The sequence below is a fragment of the Osmerus mordax genome, chromosome 11, assembly GCF_038355195.1.
Source record: "Osmerus mordax isolate fOsmMor3 chromosome 11, fOsmMor3.pri, whole genome shotgun sequence".
Taxonomy (NCBI): Eukaryota; Metazoa; Chordata; class Actinopteri; order Osmeriformes; family Osmeridae; genus Osmerus; species Osmerus mordax.
The window spans coordinates 9,143,038-9,168,513 of record NC_090060.1 but is presented as its reverse complement, the minus strand read 5'-3'; the positions used below and the strand labels follow the sequence as shown (position 1 = coordinate 9,168,513).

General features: G+C 40.7%; 3 protein-coding genes and 1 long non-coding RNA gene across 6 annotated transcripts; all 4 read left to right on the top strand.

Moving 5' to 3' along the window:
* Positions 1–1,923: 1,923 nt before the first annotated feature.
* LOC136951902 (uncharacterized) lies at positions 1,924–6,020 on the top strand. Of its 2 annotated transcripts, XM_067246555.1 has the most exons (12): positions 1,924–2,042; positions 2,632–2,786; positions 2,904–2,979; positions 3,519–3,623; positions 3,812–3,862; positions 4,008–4,088; positions 4,247–4,270; positions 4,408–4,530; positions 4,629–4,676; positions 4,783–4,839; positions 4,925–4,954; positions 5,383–6,020. In XM_067246555.1, the coding sequence occupies exons 1-12, from the start codon at positions 1,970–1,972 to the stop codon at positions 5,436–5,438; spliced, it is 879 nt and encodes a 292-aa protein (XP_067102656.1). In that variant the 5' UTR covers positions 1,924–1,969; the 3' UTR covers positions 5,439–6,020. The 2 variants fall into 2 exon arrangements, with proteins under 2 accessions (XP_067102656.1, XP_067102655.1); XM_067246554.1 differs by having other exon boundaries at positions 2,632–2,979.
* A 1,496-nt stretch (positions 6,021–7,516) lies between these two features.
* On the top strand, positions 7,517–8,693 carry LOC136952188 (uncharacterized). Its single transcript, XR_010877815.1, has 5 exons — positions 7,517–7,561; positions 7,694–7,883; positions 7,997–8,135; positions 8,237–8,300; positions 8,432–8,693. It is a non-coding gene; the product is annotated as an uncharacterized lncRNA (long non-coding RNA).
* A 169-nt stretch (positions 8,694–8,862) lies between these two features.
* dhx40 (DEAH (Asp-Glu-Ala-His) box polypeptide 40) lies at positions 8,863–14,259 on the top strand. Of its 2 annotated transcripts, XM_067246149.1 has the most exons (17): positions 8,863–9,216; positions 9,459–9,604; positions 9,693–9,812; positions 9,958–10,194; positions 10,358–10,424; positions 10,505–10,636; positions 10,826–10,925; positions 11,070–11,156; positions 11,284–11,466; positions 11,658–11,738; positions 11,926–12,083; positions 12,297–12,411; positions 12,564–12,672; positions 12,880–12,974; positions 13,127–13,196; positions 13,396–13,624; positions 13,787–14,259. In XM_067246149.1, the coding sequence occupies exons 1-17, from the start codon at positions 9,039–9,041 to the stop codon at positions 13,906–13,908; spliced, it is 2,229 nt and encodes a 742-aa protein (XP_067102250.1). In that variant the 5' UTR covers positions 8,863–9,038; the 3' UTR covers positions 13,909–14,259. The 2 variants fall into 2 exon arrangements, with proteins under 2 accessions (XP_067102250.1, XP_067102251.1); XM_067246150.1 differs by lacking the exons at positions 12,880–12,974; positions 13,127–13,196; positions 13,396–13,624; positions 13,787–14,259 and adding an exon at positions 12,717–12,843 and having other exon boundaries at positions 12,564–12,683.
* Positions 14,260–14,494: 235 nt separating this feature from the next.
* Positions 14,495–24,345, top strand: akt2 (v-akt murine thymoma viral oncogene homolog 2). The gene is made up of 14 exons (XM_067245848.1): positions 14,495–14,882; positions 16,543–16,720; positions 16,879–17,007; positions 17,237–17,348; positions 17,791–17,941; positions 18,062–18,193; positions 18,331–18,396; positions 18,519–18,587; positions 18,674–18,796; positions 19,058–19,186; positions 19,640–19,854; positions 20,327–20,414; positions 20,883–20,985; positions 21,187–24,345. Exons 2-14 carry the CDS (start codon positions 16,675–16,677, stop codon positions 21,264–21,266), a joined length of 1,443 nt encoding a protein of 480 aa, XP_067101949.1. The 5' UTR covers positions 14,495–14,882; positions 16,543–16,674; the 3' UTR covers positions 21,267–24,345.
* Positions 24,346–25,476: the final 1,131 nt, after the last annotated feature.

Below are 25,476 nucleotides of genomic sequence, written 5' to 3'. Positions count from 1 at the left end.
TGAGGAAGTCTCACACGCGAAATTACAAAACAAAATGTTCAGTTTGTTCAGTTCACATAGTCTTTCCCTGCCCAGTTTAGAAATGGTGGACTTGGACAAGCAGATAGAGACATCCATGGGTGTTCTGAATGCAAACCATCTGTGTGAGTCAAAGTTACATATGGTTGTATTAGGAAGTAATGTGGACAGTTTCCCATTTGTCATTTGTTTTTTTACTGCAACATCACATTTCCCTGGTGATACTGTAAGGCTGGGTTTACCCTGCCCCCACCACTCATATGCTAAAATCTGGAGTTGCTGGACGGACTCTTTACTTGTCTCAAACCTCATTGTGTAACCTACTGTCACATTGCTAGTTATATGTTGATAAGGAAGGGTCAAGATGTGGTTGTTCTGCAGGTAATAATTGTGTATAAAGGGAATTATGAATCATTGTTTTGTGGATTCTTCATCTCCTGAGAGCATCTGTGTGGTATTACTGCTCTGGCTTGTACTACCTCTTTTTGTTGTTTTTGTTGTAGCAGGAATGTTCTGTAGTATTTCAAAGTACATTATCTCCAATTATTGAACATTGTTGATTTTACGATGTTAAGGCAAGATAGAGGTTGTCAATTGAATAGGGACACCTTCTTTTCCTTCGAATGATATGACTCATTCACTCACAAAATACTACATTTGAAATTATATCATAGCCATACATAGAAAGAAATTCCCCAAAGAGAGACTTCAAAGTACATCACAGAGACAAAAGGTAGATGTGTTAATTCCCCCAAGTGTTTCACTACCTGCGAGTTTAACTGTTAACTGTTCCAACACAGGCCCATGAGAGATTGTGCTTTACATCTGTGCTGCTCATTGCCAGTAAGGCCACATTGTCTTATGTCACGTAGGGAGTCAGGTGGCTGAGCGGTGAGGGAATTGGGCTAGTAATCCGAAGGTTGCCAGTTCGATTCCCGGTCATGCCAACTGACGTTGTGTCCTTGGGCAAGGCACTTCACCCTACTTGCCTCGGGGGAATGTCCCTGCTCTGGATAAGAGCGTCTGCTAAATGACTAAATGTAAATGTAGTTGCAACAGGAAGCTACTGTGGTCTTCAGAAATGTCAGCTCACCACTACTTTGTTGCGTTTGCTACAGTTCATACTGGTACCTAAAATAAAATGAAGTTAAGAGTTAGATGAGTTAGAAGCAACTGAGGTTTAAGAGAAGAAGATAAACCACAATTTCCATCTGACACCTCATCTGCGCACCTGATTACATAAAATACAGGCCTGACACATTTACATTTATGCATTTAGCAGACACTCATCAATTATTCCAATGTATAACTCAAGCTAGTCTGTAGCCTACTATACATACCTTGCTACACCAGCCACTCACAAGTCTTTACTTTTGCATCCCAACATCTCCACATCTCCTCATCTAGCTTTCCACTTGAGGGGGATTGGCCAAGCTCTGAGAAGCCCGAAACCAGAGGACTCATTTGCCACATACTCTGTCTGGATTACTTTTGCTAACTCACTTAAAACATTCATTCTTGTTTTTCCTTCAAGTGAAACAAAACAAAACTTTTGGATGTGACATTTGAACTCAAGAAAGAACAATAACAATGCAATGCAATTTATTTATAGCGTGCCTTTCCTTGTCATGGCAACCTCTGGGTGTTGTAGGTTTAAAAAGAATGCATAAATCAAGCAGTAAATATATAGCAGTAAATTGATACAGTAAATAGATGCAGATAGCACATTAAAGAATGCAACATTTCCGTGCATATCTATATTTTTACACTCCCAAAATTTTTTTTATTATGAGATATTTGTTGTAAAGGCTTGAGGGGGCGGGGGAGAGGAAGGATGTGCAGTTAAGGAACACCTACATTCTCCACTGCAATGGTTTCACCCTCTCTGTTTCTTACTGACTCCATTGCTCACTCACCCAGTGCACAGAGTTGTTCTACACAACGTTAGAGAATGTTCTTGTTTTTCAATATTAACCATTGTATTATCTGTATAGTCCTGTGCTATATGTGTGTTCCTGCAAATGGTAAGTGCTTACTTAATTTTCTTTATGAAAATGTTTAAATTAAGGTTGATTACTTCTTACCTGACTTCAAGTCAGTTCTTCGGCTTTAGTTGTCACAGAATCTTTTTCCTTTATTGAAAGAATAAACTTGTCTTTAGTCTTCTGGTTATGTGAGAGAAAAAAGTATATAAACAAAAACAATAAAACCAATGCAACAAAAAATTTCAAATGGTATCTTGCAGATATAAGTTACCTTCATTTAAGCTAAGATGAGTTATTGTACTCAACTTATCAACCGCTATTATATTTGTATACAAAAAGTAGCAAGGTTAGTGTTAGGGGATGGTTAATTGAGTACCTTCAGATCAGATACTATATACATAACTTATGTTATTGTAATGCAGCATAGATTGCCATTTGTGTGATGGGTGTCCCTGTCTGTGACTGCACTGACTAAATATCACCCTTGGAGCATGTCCTCTCTATGTCCACTATGTTTAGGTTCCCCGGAGAGAATCTCGGTAGATCAATAGCCACTTCATCCAAGGTGTCACAAAATGTGATGTTGTGCTTTTTCATTTGAAGCATTTCCTGTACCACCCATCTCTAGGGAAGAACAATTGTCTGGATTCCTGTGATAGGACCACTCTGGAGGCTTCACTGGGCTCCACAGTGCTCCTCAACTGCAGCTTCAAAGATACTTGGCTTGGAAACAGCTCCCATCAGAAATGGGTGTTCTGGAGCAGACCTCCTGGTTCTAGACTAGTCAGTATCACAGCCAAAGGCCAGACTGACTTCAAGGACCCAAGAGATGGTAGAGTGAAAGCCTTTCCTAACCAGGGCAAACTTGGTAACTACTCTATCCGCATCGATGTCCTTCAGGACACTGACCTTGGCTGGTACTGCTGTGAGTGGGGAGATGAGTGCCGTAGAGTGGAGCTCACCAAAGCTGAAGAGGGTAAGTAATTTAGTTCTGTGAGTGTTTCTAGTATTACAGTGTTGAGTTGTGTTGCAGCCTGTGTGCAACAGGTAGGTCATGTAGCCTCTGTACTGTCGTCATTATTTCACCTGATAATTTTATCATGCGGAAATTAATTGGCAAATTATAAAAAGGAGGGATTTTTAGGGGAAAACAAGTCTTGTGATTTGATGCTAAAACAAGCAATTCAAGTGTAACTAAGTTGAATCAAAACGGTGAACTGTCACTGCTCAAATCCTAAATACCACCTATCTGCACCATTGAGACTTTCAATCTTAGGTGGAGTAACTGGCTTAAAAACTGTTAATGGTAAAAGTTAAAGGGAGCTTCAGTTGAAGGAGGAAGTCACATGCAACACAATGAGACCTGTGAAACAGACTGCAAAAAGCATTCTGTGTGGTCAATTTTCCTTTTCACGACCACTTTCTGTCACTAGCATTGTTTCTAGTGTGGGTTGTAGATCTCTCGGTAGCATTTCCTGTAGACGCATGTGAATAAAACCTTTTATCTAACCCTAGGGGCTTGGAACAAAAATATAATGCATTTGTTTTACATTACTACTGGAGTGGTCATCTTCATTCTACTTCTGATGACATGCTGCGTCTTTCATTGGAAATTTACAGGTGAGACCATGCATTATACTGTATCTCACTCGAGTAACAGTAATGTGAATCCATAATGGTTTGTTACACACATCACTGTACATTTAAGCAAGTAACTTCAATTCTGACAGAAATGTATACATTTACACAATGTTTAGATATAGGTTGTCCCCTTTAAGAAATTGACTGCATTTTTGTTACTGTTTTAGGGCATTGCAAAAAGAGCCAACCTGACTATGAAAATGAGGACTTCCACACAGGTCTGAACTCTATGCTTCTATTGAATTATGAAAACCGTAAATTTAGCCTTGGATATAACATCCATCAAACCAAGTCAACATCACAATAATCACAATTCACAGTATGATGAATAGATTCATACATACATTCATATTAATATCACAGGCACAACGGCCAGAGCCCCTCCCCCTGAGGTCATTGCATGTGACGAACATATAGGACAAGGGGAAGAGCAACAACAGAGAGGTATAACACACATACACACACAAGGTATAACACACATACACACACAAGGTATAACACACATACACACACAAGGTATAACACACATACATACACAAGCTGAAGCTAAGATAAACTGATTGTTTCATTATTATTTCAACCATTTCACCCTACATTTGGAGACGCCAATGGCGGGATCATTTATGGTGAGTGGTGGTTTGTCCTCTTCATAAAACACAGTGCTTCAGATTTAAACCATGTTTAATGTCATTAGAAAAAGTCAATCGAGTTGAATTAATTTGTTTTGGATCAATATTGAACCGTTACTTGTTTATTTTAACAGAAAACAATGAGCATGATCCAACTATTAATCAACAACAAGATATTACCAGAAATGTCCCAAACTCTCAAGATAATCAATCCACAAATGAAAGTCAGAGAAGACACCGTGTCACATTTCATAGAGGTGATTAAAGAACATGCCTAGGAACACACACATTGAAAGCATGTCTCAAAACAGTACATATGTTTTTGTAACTCCTACTGTAACTTCTCCCTATACAGAACTCTTTAGCAGATTACGTCAAGCAAGTCTTGGACGACATTCCTATGGTAAGTCAACTTTCAATCACTGTCAAAATGTTACACAGCATTTCGCCTTCAATGATGATACAATACAATTGTTCATTTTTATGCAAACCCTTTAATGCAAACCCAGTAAATCAAGCAGAGCTCAACCAACAAGCAAGATCTCCAATAGGAAACGGTCAAAGAGGTGTTTGTTTGTTTATTTATTTATGGTTTTCAAATCAGAGGTCATAGCTGTAAGATTGTATTTTTATATAATGTCTCCATTGCAGCAAGTTTTTGGAGAAAGAGAGCCAAACACAGTAAGTTATATTTCTCTTATTGCTTATCATGGTCATACTGTTTGTAGTATTTTTTTGTTATACAGAAATATATTGTTTCTTACAAAAGTATTCAAACCTCTGACCAATTCAAAAGAAAATGTTTACCAACTGAAAAATCACAAGAACTGAATTTGAATGGGGTTACATTTTGAGGATTAAAAACAGTGAGGATCAAATACAGTTTCAGAGAAAATAAAAACAAAAACAATTATGGGATTCACATTTTTAACACAATTATTGAAGTTGAGCAATTACAATTCCATAATAAATTATTTAAATTAAGTTAATCCCATAATGATTTTAATGTAGCATTTGAAGTTAAATAATATAAGTGAATTGGTCCAGGGTCTGAATACTTTTCAGGCACTGTATATATTTGTGTGTGTGTGTGTGTGTTTTCATTCCAGAATGTGAATATGAAAACCCTCTCTACAATAACAACATGGATCAGCTCAACTTATAAAGGATGGTTGGGTAAAATATCAGACAACTTTGAATTTATGTGTATTTTAAGGTATTCATGTAAAACTCATGAACGCTTACATGCAGCTGCACAGTCATAGCTTTGTGGTTTTCTACATGAATAAAAATGTATGCATTTATTAATGTGCACTTGATTTAGCTGTACATACTCACCAAAATGCTCCTGACCATATAGTACATACAATGATTATTAAACTTTTCAAATAGTTTGCCATCCAGTTTTTATTTATTTTTTAAGAACTAGTTGAGTTCAACATAAAATATTTAGTAATGTTTTGTCAAAATTATGCCATCAGTCAATTTGAGAGAATTTCCAGTTTGTTAATGTAGATTAAAGTAATCTTAAATAGATGTTGCAGATTTAGCTTAATCTTCTTTTGTGTAAGTATATAACATGCAGAGCAAGACAATATGTGTCTTGTATATTCTATAAATCTCACCAAGAGTTTAACTTGTATTGATGTTTGTATGCTGTATGCTGTAGTGAAAATGTAGTTTGTCTGCCAAAGTCTAGTGAGAGGGAAATTGTGAATATGATAATCAAGGCAATTAAAGCAAATGATAATCACCTGTTGTTGTGGATGGTCATTGAAACATCGCACTCACTGACAGTCTTGACAGACAATGATGAAGTATTGCAATGCTGTGGTGTCTATTGTTATTCTATCACTATCAGTTTTACACTGTGGTCATACCTCAAAAGGAATATTTAAAACTGCAACAGAAGACATAAAGGACACAGCAAGTTGTCATGAAAACTACATGGTCATTCACATTGCAAAAGAACCATTTAAAAATTTGCAATTCACTATTTATGTCAAAGGTAGGTTGCAAGTAAGTAAATCACGAAATATGTATTTTTTTACAAAAGAATTGTTAGATGTGGCTACCCACGCTAAATGGTTTGTAATTCAGATGAGCAAGGCAGGCACTTCAAAGCAACAGATATTGCTTTCCCTTGCCACTACTTCATTGATGAAACAAGCAGCTTCCTACTATTAGCTGTACCTTATTATGGCTGTCTCGTCAAAAGACAAGTAAGTTAAGAAACATACTTCCCTTGATTCCTCCTTAACTCTCCATCCCTGCTTTTTGTGCCCATGTCTCAGGTATTGTTTTGACTGAAATGTATTTATTCATTTATTTGAAATGTTTAGGGCAGTATTGCAAGTATGACCGTTGTCATCAAAGCTTTGGCAAAAGGGGGACAGGTAGAGATCAACAAGACAGTGCCTCTTATCTGCACCTTGACAACTGTTACCATTAAAGGTATCAATTTCCCTCATGTTTTACAGAAGTTGCAGCAATTAATATATTTAGCTTTGGTACATTTCATCTTTGTTTACATTTAGTTCTATGAGTTATCAGGAGCTTGTTACTGTTATCTTCAGAAAAAATCAACACAGTCGGAAATGCACCTCATAGACATTATCCAAAACATTGCGACAAGGATGGCTTTACCATTACCATCAACCAGAATGCCACTGTCCCACCTCTGAACCTGGACACAGTGCACATTGTGTCTCACCAAAGTCCCAGTTGCAAGCCCCAAACCAAGACTTCTGACTCTGTCACCTTCCGTTTCCCATTCACTTCCTGTGGCACTCAATTCTTGGTAAGTATAGTCCTGCAAATGGTACAGTTGCCCAACATAAATTGCCAAAATCTCACAATTCAGTTTCTGCAGTGACTTTTCCTTGTGGGATGTATTCTATCTTTTTCAGATGGATCACGAAAAAGTTATTTATTGGGTGAAAGTAGAAGCACAGCGACTTTTGATGCATAAACAAGAATCTACATTTCGCAATGCCCCTTTCAGGTATGAATTGGATGGTTGTTTTAAGTTATGACTAGAAAAACAAGGTAGGTGAGAAGTCCACAACATCTGATGCTTCAGCAGTTATAAGACCATAGTCAAATGGCAGACAAAGCCATTGCTTCTGTTGCTTCTAACATGCCTTTTCCATAGATTGACAGTGCGTTGCAGCTATGCCTTGACCAGAGTGTCCCAAATTGGGATGGAGGTCTACAGGGAGGGGGCCGAACAATCCTCAGCACTGAAGAGTGAAGGAATTCTTCGGGCTGAAATTAGGTTTGCTAAAGGTGTTTAGGTTTTCATAAAGATCTGTCAATTAACATGGTGTGAGTTCAGAATATATTAGAGCACTATATCCCATTTTGTACAGTCCAGAAGTAATATACTTGTATCAGTAGATCATCATGTGCTGTCTTTAGACTCCTCCTACAGTTCCTTCTACTCAAACAAAGACCTCCCAGTGAAGCTCAAGCTCGGGAAGCCAGTGTATGTGGAGGTGTTTCTTCTGAAATGTGAAGACAAGGAGCTAAAGCTCCGATTAGAAGATTGCTGGGCCACAACCAGTGAAGACCCACTTGACCAACGTAGATGGAACCTTCTGGTTAAAGGGTACGTCTGCAGAATAGAGTTTGATGTTACTGTATATTTGCTCTCATCAGCACATTTAATATACATTTTACAAAGCTCTGAGTAACTACATTTCCCTCTGTATTCAATGGCAGGTGTCCCTTTAGCGGTGACACCCACAGAACAGTGGTCCTACCAGTAGTCCCTAGTAAGATCATAAAGTATCCCTCTCATCACAAGTGGTTTATAGTCAAGCAGTTCGCTTTTGTGAAACCCAGTCAGTTCCAACAATTGGTAGGTGACATATGATGCCAATTTATCAGAGTAGATGTCAATGGTACAGAGCTGTCTTAACATTAAATTGACATTTTAATGCATAATCATTTGTGTATCAGGTATACTTCCATTGTGATGTAGAGGTCTGCAAAGAACATGACTGCTCAAAACCCTGCAACAGAAGTAAGTGAACTTTTGTGTAGAGTGGACTCCTAAACAATTAACATACAAGTTTCAGTTACATTTTTGAATATCTCAGAATTTCCAAATAGTCTGAAGAAGTTCCAAAATATCAAGTAGTTTTTTCCCTGTAGGCAGGCAGCGCTTGGAGAGGCAGAGAAAGACAGTTCAGAAGTATACCACTGTCTATTATGGACCTCTTGAACTAGTATTGTGAATTTGGGACAAAATTGACTTGATTGCTTTCCCTAGTAGGCTATTATAATTTAAGAACTCCCAATGAGCTGTACATTATTCGATATAGTTGACTTTAATATGGCATACTTTGGCGATATCTGTACTACGTAATCCCCAATATCTTCTAAACCTGTTGGCATTAATTAAATGTTGTAATATTTTGCGCTATTAAACAGTATCTAATGAAACAATGACGTGTCTGACTTGTGTATTTAGGTCAGGTCACATGATCCGTACGTGTTGACCAATGAAAACCCCAAATGCCCTCTTGCGGAAGTGGCTCGCGATTTGTATTGTTGACGAACAAAACGTGAGGTAGAGTCAAATGGTTGGCATGGCTGGATGTTTTTATATTTAATATAAATGTCATGTTTCATGCTGTCGTTTGTGCTTGTGACAAGTTGTTCAACCATCCTCTTTTAGCCGTATCTAATTATCTAGATCAAGAAGTTGGGGTTAGTACCTCGCAATTGTATTCGAATTTACTATCTATTCAGAGCTATCATGTCTAAACGGACAAGGTGGAACTCCAAGAAAGAAGTAAATGAATCGAAGAACTTGCCCATCTATCAGCATAAGTCAAAGCTAATACAAGCTGTCAAGGACAATTCGTTCTTAGTTGTCACTGGTGAGACCGGTAGTGGGAAAACGACACAACTTCCACAGTATTTGTATCAAGCAGGTAAGTTCAGCTCCCACTCAAAAACTGCATGGTAACGTAAGGTGTATTTACCTGCTGGTTACACGTATATTAAACAGACGAATTTTTGTCAACTCATCGACTGAGTTTATGCGTATTTTGGATAACAAATACAGGTAATTAATGCATGACTGGAATGGATATTGGTGAACACCATAGTTTGATCCAAGTGATACTTAGTGACTCGCAAATGTTAATTTTTTTTGGTGATTTTTACCGTACAGGATTTTGTAGGGATGGTAAAATTGGCATAACTCAGCCGCGGAGAGTGGCAGCCATAACTGTGGCACAGAGGGTGTCCCAAGAGATGCAGTGCAGTCTGGGTAAAGAAGTGGGATACCAGGTGCGCTTTGACGACTGCACATCACAGGTAAGAGACTGTAGGAAGATGATGGAGACTAATCAGACTTGTAATGTGAGTCATTTGTGTGTATCTCTAAAGTGGTTGTGTGTTATAGGACACGGTGGTGAAGTACATGACGGATGGCTGTATGCTGAGGGAGATTTTGGCAAATCCCTGTATGTCGCAGTACAGCGTGGTAATACTGGATGAAGCCCACGAGAGGAGTCTGAACACAGTCAGTACCAGTTACTGGTACAACCTTATCCTGGGAAGCAAAAATGAATGTGCTGTCTTCCAAGTATAACATCTAACCGAGTCTTAAATAGAATAACAAACAAGTATTGCTCTGCAGTTAAGCAGTTGTGTATTGTGTGCCGCAGGACATATTGCTAGGTCTCTTGAGGAAGACCCTCTCCCACCCTGACAAGGCATCCAGAGGGCGCTCCATCCCCTTGAAGGTTGTAGTTATGTCTGCCACCCTGGAGACAGAGAAGCTGTCTGACTTCCTGGGTCAGTGTCCTGTCTTCACCATACCTGGCCGGACCTTCCCTGTCACCTCCAAGTTTGGTTGTGCCATTGGACCGAAAGACTCTGAGAGCTCTGTCTATGTGAAAGAGGTAGGCTTTAGGCAAGCACTTTTTTGGGGCTGACTCGCATAAAATAAAGAATTTTGTCAAAAATTATCTTAAATAGTTTTTCCTGTTCTAGATTCACTGATCTTCCCATCAACCTTTCTGTTTTTTTAATTTGACTGAAACAAGCTCATCTTCACTCTTGTAGGTTGTAAAGGTGGCACTAGATATACACACCAGTGAGATGGCTGGGGATATCCTTGTGTTTTTGACAGGTATGGTGTGGATTACGATATCAGGTTCTTATGGTACACTCGCGCTAGATGTCTCATCTTTGTTATTTGTTTAACAACAGGGCAGTCTGAGATTGAGAAGGCCTGTGACATACTGTATGAGAAGGCAGAGTGTATAAATTACCGTCACGATGTGCAGGACCGCACAGTGGAGGGCCTGCTCATCCTACCACTTTATGGATCCATGCCTACTGGTAAGTGTTGGAGGACTATTTTATTTACAACCTACGGAGGACATAGAAAAATGTAGGCCATCACGTTACAATATATATGGGGGGGGGGGGGCTAGAATATATATATGTGGGGGGGGGGGGGGGGGGGGGGGCTTGGCATGTCTTACTATTGTGCTGTATGATGTAATCTTGTGGGTTCCTATGTTTAAGATCAACAAAGACAGATATTCCAGCCTCCCCCACCGGGTATTAGAAAGTGTGTGGTGGCCACCAACATTGCAGCAACGTCTCTCACCATCAATGGAATAAAGTGAGTACATTTAGAGGCAACATGGACTGCTTTAGTTGATTTATTTAATATTCCATTTTATCTTGTGCAAAATGCTCTGCATCGCGGATATACAAGTACATGAATAGTGAACCGTTACCATATATTAGTACATTTTCTCTGCAGGTACATTGTTGACAGCGGGTTTGTTAAACAACTCAATCACAACTCCAGGGTTGGCATGGATATTTTGGAAGTTGTGCCAATTTCGAAGTAAGTTGGAAAAGTAATTGTTGGTTTACATGTTGTTGTTTGGTAGTTACAGATGGTAGTTTGTGTCCAATTTCATAATAATTAGCATGGTTGTTGACATTTGGACCTTTTACTATTTGTGGTGTAGGAGTGAAGCTGAACAGAGAGCAGGAAGAGCCGGGAGGACCTCTGCCGGGAAATGCTTCCGGATCTACACTAAGGAATTCTGGGACAAGTGCATGCTGGACTACACAGTTCCAGAGATCCAAAGGACCAGTCTTACAGCTGTCATCCTCACTCTCAAATGCCTGGGAGTCCATGATGTTATTAGGTATACAGGTTTTCTACCTCAGAAATTGACTACATGCAAATGACTAAATGAAATAACTAAATATAAATGTAATGTAAATTGTCCAATAGACATTGGTATATCCAAGGACATATTGTCCCTACTTTGGCTTTATTTATTTTTAAATTGAATCGATCTTAAGATAATGTTATGACTGGATTTGTCCCTCATAGGTTCCCTTTCTTGGACCGTCCAGAGGAGAGGTTTATCCTGGAGGCGCTGAAACAGCTTTTCCAGTGTGATGCAATTGACAGGTGAGCAACAGAAACCTCCTATTAAACATTATTTTATCTAAATGTTTTTACCTCGAAATCTAGTCTAATCTAGACTTGACTGCAGGAAATCAAAAAGGCCTCATACAGTGACAATTAATTAATTATGCATTTTTATTGGTTCACTTGATTCTCTACAATGTCACATCCTCCACTCTCCTGTTTGTAGGAGAGGTAAGGTGACTCGGTTGGGGGAGTTGATGGTTGAGTTCCCCCTGCCCCCAGGTTTAACCCGTGCCTTGCTAAAAGCAGCCTCTCTTGGCTGCCAGGACCTCTTACTTCCTGTGGCCGCAATGTTGTCTGTAGAGAACATCTTCATCCGGCCAGGTAGGTGTTTACCACAGTTTTAAAAACTGTAAAGTCTGAGCATTTATGCAGTCTTCAAACTAAACTTGACTCGTCAACAGTATAGGGATATGCAGTACTATAGGACAGGTTTTAAGTCATAACTTTATCTGTTACAGAACCATGTACTTCACAACACTGTTTTCTTTCTTGTCTCAAAACTTACTGTGTTGCTTTGTTTTTGTGCCCCTGCAGGTCACCCAGAGAAGCAGAAGGAGGCTGATAAGAAGCACAGAAGGCTTGCAGCCAAGGCAGGCAGCTGTAATGATTTCACCCTGCTACTCAGTGTGTTTGAGAAGTGTAAATCCAGGTACATTTTAAGTCACAGGTGCTGTGGGGTCATGAGTTTTTTTTTTTTTTTCATGGGACTAGAGTTGGCAGGCTAACAGTGTCTGGCTTGTTGCATTTGTCTTAATAATGTAATTTTAATAATGTAATTTGTCATGTCATCATGTGTTGCAGTGACAACCCCTCAGCCTGGTGCAAAGATAACTGGATCCACTGGAGGGCGCTCAAGTCGTCCTTCAGCATAGAGACCCAGCTCAGGGAGATCCTGCTTAGACTCCAACAGGTATTCTTTGGGTCATGTGACCTGAAGGCAGCACAAGGGTTAAGTGTATCCCAATGTGGATTCACATATGAACTTTTTGTTTTTAATGACCCGGATTCATATCTTGAAACCATAGAAATGTAATTACACGACTGCATATCCATGGTAGCAATCCTATAAACTAAAATGGGGAATGTGTGGATAAATGTATTGTGCTTGTTTGTACAGAAAAGCGATTTCCCCATGGAGACGTTTGATGGTAATAAGAGTGAGCTCTTCAGGCGATGCCTCTGCACTGGTTATTTCACCAATGTTGCCAGAAGGTACTATATATACCCAAATAAATGTAACTGTATATATATAATATTTACCAACAGGGCAGTCTGAGATTGAGAAGGCCCTGTTGTTAAAAATATCTAATTTTTTTTTACCATATTCCTCTGTGAAACTTTCTCAAATATTTCCCTTGTCCTAGATCTGTTGGGAAGGTATTCTGCACCATGGATGGTCATGGATCCATGGTCCACATTCATCCTGCGTCATCTGTAAATAATTTGTTTATAAGTCTTCTCTATCATCAGAACTCTAATTGAATCAGATACAACTTTTATGTTCATGTATTATTGAGAGGTTTTCCATTTTTGATCTGTGAGAGTCCCCAACTAAATACTCCATACTAAAGTATTTTATATTTTAACTGTCATTTTTTACATTTTGTATGTGGCTTCTAACCTTGTGTCCCAGCTCTTCGACCAAGAGGAGATGCTAGACTGGATCATCTTCCATGATGTTTTGGTCACTTCACGAATCTACGTTAGAACGGTGTGCCCCATCCGCTATGATTGGGTGAAAGACCTGCTGCCCAAACTGCATGAGGTAGACGTGTACGAGCTGAGCAGTGTTGCCAGAGAGGAGGTGACTGAGGAGGAGGTGGCCAAATGGGAGACCAAAGAAGCTGCTAAAAGACACATTGGTGAGAGACTCTAGTTATAGGTTAATCAGAACACTCTTAAGATAGTATTTAATCCTTTCTTGACAAAATATTCTAAAATTACTAATTTATTCTATTTACATTAACTTTCTATACATAAGTAGCAAGCCTCATTAAACATGAACATGTCCGTCTTCTCGTCAGAGGTGTCTGTTGAGGATACCTTGAAAAAACTGGAGAGACGCAATGATGAGGGCTCTGTAAGCGACGCCCGTGCACGGTACCTGCAGCGGAAACAAGAACGCCAGCAAAGCAAGGCACCATGAGGAAGAAGAGGCCCAAACCCTGTCCTTCCCTCAGCTGGAATGGTACCTAATCAAAGAACAGTAGTAGATTTAAATCTCAGGGTTTACAACCTCTAAAACTGCACAGGGAGGTTCTAAATGCATGTGTATGGAAAACATTAGAAATTTGAATTTTTGTATGTGTTAGAAATATGATTTTGTTTTTGCTTTAATATTTTTAGAAGCTAGCCTACAGTGTCAATATATGCCAATGTCGGGGAAGTTACTCAAAAACCAGAAACATGTAGGCCAACTATCATGAACCACTTACCATAACACATTGAGGTTATTTTGTACATCTGTCTCCAAAATAAATGTGATATTTTAAAATACTATACTGTTTATAATTTCTTCACGACGGACATAGCAGGTTGACTAGTGTTACAAATCTGAATTTTAGAACCTAGTACAGTTCATATTGAGAGGAAGAAATGGGCCTCTGGCTTCCGAGATGACAAACTGAACTGACTACTGTGTACAGTTGTTCCTTTTCGTGCCGGAGGCCTCCTGTAAACGTCATATCCTGTTTGTGCGCGTGTGAGGTTACTGTTCTGTCTGGAGGTAGAGGGCCTGTGCTGGTGGGATATCAGAAGCTCCAGCTAAGCAGGCGACTAATGTTTGGAGAAAGGAACATAATTATACATGAAAAGAAAATAACGTGCATCTCTGCATTTTACATATTTTCTTTACATTAAAAAGGGCGACCATTTATTGTGCACTTAACCAACCTAACGTTTTGACTAACGTTAGCGAGCTAGTGCAACAACACGCCGCCGTTGTAGGAAGAAAAACAAGCTAAGCGGGCATTGTTTTTTTTAGAAGCTGTGTGTTCATTGGCAGAGCTCAATACACCGGCTTCGAGGATAAATAGTAAAGATCTTCATCTTACTTTATTCGGCCTGTAAAACAACAGCCCAAGAAGGTATCTGCCGTGGCTAAGATCAGGAGTAGTCGAGGTAAGGAGCTCGGTTTAAGCCCAGAAACTTGCTGCACCAACTAATGCGTGGCTAGCTATTTCGTTAGCTAGTAGTACTTGCTATGCCAGCTAGCTTTAACGCCAATGTCAATTGACTAGCTAGCTAGGGTAGAATGTAGGTTATGTATCTAATGCTAGCTAGCAGAGTTTAACATGACTGTTTTCGTTTTCTGATAAACGCAAGGTAGCCCGCCTTAAACCATATAACTACAGTAAAAAAACACTGCCAGTTAAATAACTAGCTAGGCACTACTGTACTACGGTACTGTATCTAGCGGGCTCATTTATGGCATGAATGACATCTCAACTTATTTAGCTACTAGTTAACGTATTAACACACGTAGCTTGGGCGATTGCTGAGGGGTTAGCTCTAACGTTACTGCAGTAAGAGTATCTTAGAGAAGCTTATCTATCTGGAAGGTCATTTCCTTCATTGATAATTAAATTGACCATTTATCTAAATACGCTGTTGCTGTGTATCTGAATTAAAATGACCTACTGCTGCTGGTACGTCGCAGGTGTATTGGACGGACTTGGCTATGGATCACTGTTTTTAGCGAGTACTAAAATAGAGCTACTGTTATCACATTAAGTTCCCTGCCGAAATTAACGGTAGCTAGTGTTTAGGTGTAGCATTAGTCCAACTTGAAACAAAGTTTCTAATCAACGACTGTTGGTGATGAAGATGCCAGTGTTACTTATCAGGCAGTAACACCTGAGACGTCGCTAATGCGGGCTTGTGGATGCTCTATGGTGGTTAAGGTTTAAAAATGCAAATCACTGGGGTGTTTGTTGATTCACATGAATAAATAAAGTAACCGTCTTTGCATCTGCGGAGCTTCCACACACCTAACCTATCAAGGGATTTGTAATTTACAAAGTAGAGGGGGCGTACGTCTATTGATTTTCACCTTTGTAAACAATAGTCTAAACTTCAAATAGCAGCTTAGTCTTGTACTTTTCCACTTTGTTTTTTGTATGAAAAAAATTATATATATATATGTATAATATCAATAACATCTTCCCGACTGAGGCTAATTGTTCTAGTTTACGATTAGGCCTTGGTGACAAATTGCTATTTGATATTAGGCTACTTTAAAGCAGCCATATGATTTGTGGAGAAATCTTACATTCCTCCTTTGTCTCTTATGTATTTTACATGTTCATTAGGCATGTAGTAGTAGCAAGAAATAAGTAGTAGCAATAATTATGTCATTGGGTGTGTTACTTTATCAACCAATACCTTTTATTTATTTTTTATTGACCCAACCAAAGCTTACGGTTCCTCCTAGTAATTGGCCAGGCCACCCTAACCATACCTTACGTAACAGGCAGTGAGCGCATCACAAGGTGAGGATTTTCAGCAGGGTAATCCAGTGGGGTTCCCATGGTGAACTGGGAGGTCTGCCCCGGGATGGCATGGTGGACTGCCAAGGCATAGGGTCAGACCTTGCTGCTCACTAGTGATAACCTGGCCCAGTTTATCATAACTCACAAAGCAAATGAATATATAGAATGAATAACGAGAATAACTCTTTGAATTATTCATGCTTATTACTAATGTACAGCATTGAAAAGTAGAGAATAGTGAATGTTTTGTGGTACCTGCTAATGTTTTGATATCTCTGGTTTGCCTTTAGGTATTGTGTTGACGCCCAGTCGGCGCCCTAAACCGATACTGCATCATCTCCCCTACCTCTCACCCACTCCCCTCTGTTTCCCCTCCCTCCACCATAACCCCACCCTGAACCCCATCAAGCATCTGGACCAGCATGAATGAAATCAGTGTGGTGAGAGAGGGCTGGCTCCAAAAGAGAGGTGAGCTCTACTTTTTGTGCACTGTCATGGACTTTTATGAGGACACTGCTTTACTCAGAACTGGTCAAACATAAACCCAATGCACATTCTATCGCTCTCCTCCCCTCGTCTCTTGCCACTGCCCTAACTGCCCCCTCCCTCCCCTTATTTGTTTACAGGAGAGTACATTAAGACATGGAGGCCTCGGTACTTCATCCTGAAGAGCGACGGGTCATTCATTGGCTACAAAGAGAAGCCTGAGGTGTCCGACCACAGCTTGCCACCCCTCAACAACTTCTCTGTCGCAGGTCTGTGTTTTCGTTCAAATAGAATGCCGCTTTTGAGGTGCAGGTGTTTTTGACGCCATTTGAAAAGAGGAGCGCTGTGAATGTTATTTTCCTAAAACCTGATATTTCTCAAATAAAAGGAAGAGATCACTTTCACAACTGTCCACCTTCTACATTTGAGCTCCATCTCAAAGAATAACTCTGTAAACCCATTTTTTGAACAGTTGCTTTTTTTGTGCCGCGTGTGCAGAGTGCCAGCTGATGAAGACCGAGCGGCCCAGGCCCAACACATTTGTCATCCGCTGCCTCCAATGGACCACAGTGATTGAGAGGACCTTCCACGTGGACAGTAACGAGGAGAGGTAAGAACGCCTCAGACAGTTATGTTCTCCATGTCTCCTTCTCAAAGCTCTTTTAGGAGTAGGTCTTATGACATCAACTTTAAATATTTCATTCCGACGTGCTCTTAGGGAAGCCATGATCCTTTTTCAAAATAAAGGATAGAAAACAAAAGCCTGGTTCTGGTGCTTCATATATTTCTATGTTACAGATCAGGAGTATCGAGGTCTGTAATGGACCTGCTTGCAAATCATATTAACACCAGCTCAGTTTTTGCTCCCATTTCTTTGCGCTAGCTCTTACAATTAGAAAACTGCCTCAACTGCAAATGCCTCAATCCAATAAGAATGCAGACTTGCGTCGCCTTCTGCATCACTCAGACCTAAAATCGAAATCCCCTAAAATCCAATTTGATTGCTTTAACTGAGTGGCTCAATGTCTTGCTGTTTCCTCCCCTTCATCCAGGGAAGAATGGATGCGGGTGATCCAGGCGGTGGCAAATGGACTAAAGACACGGGAGGAGGAGGAGCCAATGGATATCAAGTTTGGTTTCCCTAGTGACAGCAGCGGCATGGAGGAGATGGAGGTTGCCATTTCCAAGTCTCGTTCCAAAGTGGTCAGTATTGTTGTCTCTATGCTTGGTCTTTAAGGCGTGCAAGCTGTGGCCTTTGTCCAGATTCTACTCTTTAGTCTGAGCCATACCCTCCCACATTCTCCACGGTTTCTGTCCCTCCAGACCATGAGTGACTTTGACTACCTGAAGCTGCTGGGTAAGGGGACCTTTGGCAAAGTTATTCTAGTCAAGGAGAAGGCCACAGGGATGTACTACGCCATGAAAATCCTCCGCAAGGAAGTCATAATAGCCAAGGTGAGCATTGCTAATGTAGCTTGAGTACTTCTTTCAGGCAGTGTGGTAATGAAGCCAAAGTCACCCACTTAACGTGATCAGTTTTATAGTATAAATGGGCAGTCCCTTTTCTTGATTTGTATTGTGTGTTTCATCAGGATGAGGTAGCTCACACAGTCACGGAGAGCAGAGTTCTACAGAACACCAGACATCCCTTCCTGACAGTAAGTTACCTAAATAGCAAGTGAACTACGTCAGGACATGAAAAGTGACCACTCTTGCATTGAAGTTGTCATGGGGTCAAAATGTACAAAGTTTTTATTTTATTTTATTCTGTCCCTCACAGACACTGAAATATGCTTTCCAAACACATGACCGGCTCTGCTTTGTGATGGAGTATGCAAACGGAGGAGAGGTAAGCACACACACACCACCTCATCATGTCTGTATAATAATGTACATGGACGTTAGCACATTAACCCCCCACCCTTCTTCCTGCAGCTTTTTTTCCACTTATCCCGGGACCGTGTGTTCACAGAAGACAGGGCACGCTTCTATGGAGCAGAGATTGTATCAGCCCTGGAGTACTTGCACTCACGAGACGTGGTCTACAGGGATCTCAAGGTAGCACCACCATTGCGTGCAACAGTTGAACAAACTCCCAGTAATTACATAGCTTGCATATAACAACATCAACACAAAAGCCTTCACACTTAAGCAGATATTTTCTTTACTATTGCTCAGTGTTTTGCCAAACGATGATGAATTTTCGAAACAGACTTATGTTAAATGTGCATTCTGTTAGGTTTAGGCCCTGTGTGTGGTCCTGCTGTGCCGGCTGTTTTCTTCTGTGTGGTCATTCTTTCCTCATGTTGTCTGATTTAGCTGGAAAATCTAATGCTGGACAAAGACGGACACATAAAGATCACAGATTTTGGACTTTGTAAAGAGGGCATCACGGACGGTGCCACGATGAAGACTTTCTGTGGAACTCCAGAGTACTTGGCCCCCGAGGTAACCAACATCCAGACACAAGCTCAGTAGAGGGTAGTGCACTCTCCTCCACTTGTCAATAATTCTCTATTCTAGAAATGAACTGGGGGGAAAAAAACTTTCCACCTGGAAAGTAAATGATTATCAACCAGAATAGGCAGACATTGTTTACATTGCAACAGAGGCAGTTATGCAATGCCTTTCATCTAATTCAATCTCTAAACGTCATTCTATTTCAAGGTTTGATTGCTTTCCTAAATTCCTTACATGTATCCTTTCAAAAAGGTATTGATGGTGACCTTTCCTCCCATCTCCCCTTTCTTCAAAAGTGTTTTGATAAGGAACAACAATTGAAGCTGAAAGATAATGATATCCACCTTTTGAATGTTTATCTTCCGTATAGCTACCATTAAGCTGCTTCTTTCTTCCCAAGCTTCGTCCAACCATCTCTTTTCTCCCCCTGTTCTTGCCCAGGTCCTAGAAGACAATGACTATGGTCGAGCCGTGGACTGGTGGGGTCTAGGTGTGGTCATGTACGAGATGATGTGCGGTCGCCTGCCTTTCTACAACCAGGACCATGAGCGATTGTTTGAGCTCATCCTCATGGAAGAGATCCGCTTCCCTAAAAACCTGGCCCCAGAGGCCAAGGCTCTGCTGGCAGGCCTGCTGAAGAAGGACCCCAAGCAGAGGTGTGTGTGTATGTGTTTGCGAATGGCGGTATTAGCTGTGTGTGTCTAGATATAGGCGTAAGTGTGTGTGTGTATCTGTGTGGTGATGCCCCATTGTTACTGAGCTGGTGAAACAATTAGCTATGTGATAGACACAGACATGGACTCTTAGAAGCATTTTAATATTACTATACTATAACATATAGTATCCCCAACCTTTGTTCTTCTGGAAGAAATCCCACAAATCTCTGTTTCTCACAGTTCGTTCTCCTGAGTGAAAGAGTGGCAGGGTTACTACTATGGAAAACAGCTCTTGTGGGTATATAGACGCCCAATTTCTTTTCTTCCCCCAATTAGATTTTTTTCCGGCTGTTTCCGACATAATTTATTTTAAAATGACTTTGCTCTTCTATTTTAATGTGCTGTCTATGCGCACAACCTTAACCCTACTGAAGGGAATTGTGAAGCCAATGACAACATGTAATACTCACAGGCTTGGAGGCGGGCCAGACGATGCCAAAGACGTGATGACCCACAAATTCTTCACCTCTATCAACTGGCAAGACGTGGTTGAACGGAAGGTGAGTAGCTACTTTGAGAGCACCTGTGGCTGAGGTGAGGAGTCAGGGCTGACAGGGCGCAGTGCCAATGAGTAAGTCCAATAGTAACACAACTACTTGAGGCATTCCTTCCTCAAATAGTGACATATATCAGTGCTAGAGCGTTTGACTCAAGAGGGTAAAAGCATGCTAAATTAATACAGTGTGATTATTATTATTTTTATTACATTAAATCCACTCAAGGTGTCTGTCTAGTACAAAGTGCCACTCAGTAAACCTACTGGAACTGGTTAAACACACTCCTCAGTAGAAATCTTGTGATAGAATCCATTTGCTTTTCCATTTGGAGACCCATGGAATGTTGTTTTGTTGTTGCAAAGGTGACTCGTTTTACAACTGCGTCTAGAAAGTAACGGTTGTTAGGTTTGGGTGGTTTATACTCACCCAGAAATACATGTGTGTGTGTGTCCCCCCCCTCTCACTGCACAGCTGGTTCCTCCTTTCAAGCCCCAGGTGACGTCAGAGACGGACACGCGCTACTTTGATGATGAGTTCACAGCACAGACCATCACTGTAACACCGCCAGACAAGTGTGAGTTAGAACTTGTGTGCGCGCACAAGGGCTGTTTCTTATCATGGCATGCATGACTGCACTCCACTGTTACGGTTCCACACTTTTAATGTTGTGTGAGCCCGTGACTCTGAATGATGTTGTGCTATCCTGTAATGACCAGATACATCGTATCTGCTCGTTTGTGTACTGAACTTCCTTTCTCCGTCTCTCGTTATCCAGATGACAGCTTAGATGCAGAAGACTCAGACCAGCGCACGCACTTCCCTCAATTCTCTTACTCAGCCAGCATACGGGAGTGACCCCCCCTCTCTCTCTCTCACACACACACACACACACACACACAGGCAGGCAGGTTATCATACGCTCACAAAACACAATTGCACTGCTAGGGAATGGGATGACACACATACAAATCGCACAAGACACACTCATTCCCTTTGTCTCTCACCCATTCACCCACTCTCTCTCTCTCACACACACACACATACACCCACTCTCTCTCTCACACACACACAAACACCTACATACACACGAATACAGGTGCTGATAGATCCATGTGAAAACATGGATCCTAGAGCATGACATGAAAGCACGCAATGAATGACTGACCTCAGCAGGTCCTATGTGACCAGACTGGCAGCCTCTTGTCCATGCAGGTTTCTCTTGTCTTACCAATGGGGCTGGCCATAGCTTTGCCTGCAGGACCCCTGCCACACTACACTGGGCACCACGTCAAAGCAGTGACAACACCTCACCTACCCCCTTCCCACCAATGCAAACCTAGTTCTGGTTCTGGGCTGTTGCCAGTGCCGGTTCACAGATGGTTCAGCTTGCGAACCGGTTTGCTTTTCCATGGGCTAGAGAGCCACGTCAACGTCATCAATGTATACGTCTCTGCTTTCCCAGCAACTATAGCGCCAACTTAAAACACAACAACGGTGGGCTCCATTGTTTCTTTACAAGTGTTGCTAAAACCTACATTGACATCGAAACCTGAGTGGTCCAACGCATTTGTGCTGCTCGTCGCAATTGCTATGGTCAGCAATTACGATATTTGTATCATAATATGCTGTTGCTGAAGCCAAAGTAGAAGCACAATCAATGTAAGTTCTTTGCTGAAGCCCTGTTTTTTTGTTATTTTATTTTATTTAGTTGGTCATGATAATCCTGCCCCCAGCCCCTAACGTAAGTAAAGAAGTTAAAGAGTTGGTGTCATTCTGGAACCAGTTTTCCTGGCCGGGATCCAGTTCTTTTGCTGTCCTAAATGCAAAGAACCGGTTTTAGATCGGGCACCGGCTCTGAACCGGCCCTCAAACTGCCTTGGTGGAGAAGGGGTAACCATAAACGGTTTAATGCCAGCAAAGAAAACACCTCACCACCAGCTGACCGCATGCTACACCAACAAATATACTCAAACTGACACAAATACACCAGTACTCTCTTAGAAAAAACACAGTTCTGAGTAGAGAAACAATTATGTAGACTTACATTGGGGATTTTAACACAAAAATTAAAATATTTGGGGGATGAAAAAATATATATTTTTAACAAAAATTTCCTTTGATTGTTACGGTTTTAAAAGCCATATTTCTGCAATTTTTACAAGTGCTCTTTCTGGAACTTGCTGTTACAAATCGTGTTGGACTGTTCATACAGGGAAGATAAGGTGGGGAGAGGGAAGGGATAAGAAAAGGTGTTAAACCTCTAGGAGGGTAGCCATTTCTCTGCTTGCACTGTGTATGTGAATGAATGTGTGTAAGAGAGTAAATGTTTGTATGTAGAAGTGTGCCAGAGAATGTATGAACAACCATTTGAATCTACAACATCTTATCATGTCTGTTTGTACAAATGCATATATGTTTTTGATTCCACATATTGGCAAAGTGGAGGAGGAGAGGACACTACACAGCACAGTCTATGAGTTTTAAAGGGAAAAGAGGGCTAAACCTGTAGCTCAAGTGACCAACTTGTTTTTTTCCGAGGCTTATTTCCCTAGTGGTTATAACACTTGAGAAGGGAGGAGGAAGACTAGGAGGCTCCACTCTATATCAATTACTTTAACCACCTTCAAATCCCTATGTGCATTCCCTTCGGAGGGCTAAGTGGATTTGTCAGGTTATAAGCAACATGGTGGTAATTACAAACAATTCCAGCCAAACAGAGGGCAAACAGGTAGTATTTATCATTTTGCTTACACTTGTCAAATTTCCCAAGTAGTCCACTAAAGTAGTTTGGGGTAGGTATAGATTTGGGACGGGCCAAGAAGCTACTAGTTTTCTGTCTAGAGACCAGTCTAGATGCTGCAGCTTTTAATGTCAAAGTTCCGTAGCTGTCACTCCCTCCCAGAGCAGGAATATCCTAATAGATGTCAATCATTCAATAATTTGTTAGCAATTAATTATTCTGGGATGTATTGATGAAATGGGATTTATGAGCAATTGATTGTTTCCTGCATTTTAAGAATGAAAACGGTTAAATCATGGATTAGTGATTGTAATGATGCCCAATTCTACTGACTGGAAAACTAACACGTAAATTCTTCCACTATCATGTTTTAGGGTCCTTTTGGTATGTATGCTATTTGTTCTTAATTATTTGCATACATCATTTACAAGGTATTTTGTGAGGATTATACAGGCCAAGGCCACCCTTGTACCTGAGCGTGTGAGCCCTTTCAAGTTGGCAGATAGGGAAATGGTTGTACAGAGACAACCATCATATTCCACTGCCAAGTGTTTGGACAAAATTCTGAAATGCCTTCTTTTGAATAGATGCTGCACCTAAGCAACCACCTTGCGACCACCTTATTGTTTTTTTGTTTTTCATTTTATTTTTGATTAATTTGTTTTTCTCCCTTTTTGTCCACCTATTCCTTAAACCTCGGAAGACTTAAATGTCTTTTAAGTATATATATTATATAAAAAATATATATTAAAACATTTCAAAACATTGTTTTCCTTTGGCTTTAGTTATTCATGTAGACCATGCCATTGTGTATGTGTGAGAGAAGAGTGAGTGAAGACGTGATTGACGCTAGCATGTTAGGAGTGGATCACTGCAGAGAGCCCATAGCAGTAGAACTTAGTAAATAAACGGAGTACTAAGGGTTTCCTCGTAGGCTTACAACTTTTTTGTTCCTTAACCTGAGTAAAGAAGTCAGATCGAACGGCAATCACGGCAATGCAACCCTCACAGTACTCATCTCATCACTGGCTGAGGCCTACATTCAGGCCTGGGGTTCACCTTCGGAAACGGCAGGACCGGATTTCAAGACGCCCCTTTGTTGGACTGAGTCTCACTTTGCCTTCAATCTAATGATGGCCACTTGGGGAGGGTGAAGACCTTTTATAAAGTTGGCAGTAAAGCTATATGCTGTAACTGTTTCTGTCTTTTGTCTAGAGTATTACATGCAAACAAGCATCTTTGCACCTCTACTTTAGGCTGACATTTACATTTAATCTCACACACAAACACACTCACAGGCTTGTAAATACCAAATAAGGCTTGAAAATGAATGCAGCATTGGTAGAAAGTCAGCTGCTTGGTAGAATTTGATTTGTAGCTTGACCCTAATTAACTTGCTTCTCTATATTTTGAATGTGATCAACAGTCACGAATGTCATATCTAAATGCTGATGTACCAAGAAAAACTTGCTGTTGAGTAGATAGAGGTGGAACGGGTGGAGGAAAGCTCCTGGGGGGAAGGCTATGTCCTGGTAGACAGTTTCAGCCTCCTGCAAGACTTTACTAAGTAGCAGGTTATGCCTGCTACAGTATGTATTGTAGCCTAAAATATTTGCAATGACTTTGCGCCAGTAAAGAGTTTTACTGAATTAAACTTAGTCTCTGTTGTGGTTATTTGTTGATCTGTTTTGTATCCTGTTGACACCTTAAGCTCATTCAGATTTGTATTGACAGCGCCCCCTGGTGCCCCCATGGTTGAAAAGGTGTTGCTAAAGTGCCCTCAAGAGTGGCAAAAACTAGAACAAGCGCCCTATTGGCTGCTATTCACATGGTAAAATTGGTTGAGTGCCCTCTAGGGTGCCTCTTCATGTAATACATTATGATGTGCCCTCTAGCAATTTGATAAAATGTCTTAACGAGTGCCCTTCCAGTGGTGAAAACTTGATGCAGTGCCCTATAAGGTGCCCTTACAATGGTCTAAATTTGATTGTTTCCTATGGGTGCCCTTCCTTCCAATGGAAAAGGGTGCTGCCCCTACAAGACAGTGCCCCAAATGGTGTGTTTTTCCATGGGGTCGATAAGTTACCCCTTAGGTTAGGTTAACTGTATTTGATAGTAAAATACAAAGTAAATAATTGCCAAAGATGGTAGGCTACAACAAAGCCAAATACAAATTCCCATTGTTACGCCGGTGGGGCCCCATGTTGTGCAGTGGGTGCCCTTTAATTCTTTTTTGAATAAAAAAAACAAAATAAATTGCCCTTCGAAAAGCCCGATTCCGCCACTGGTTGACGCCCTCTTCCTCTGAGCTGTCAATTTGCTATT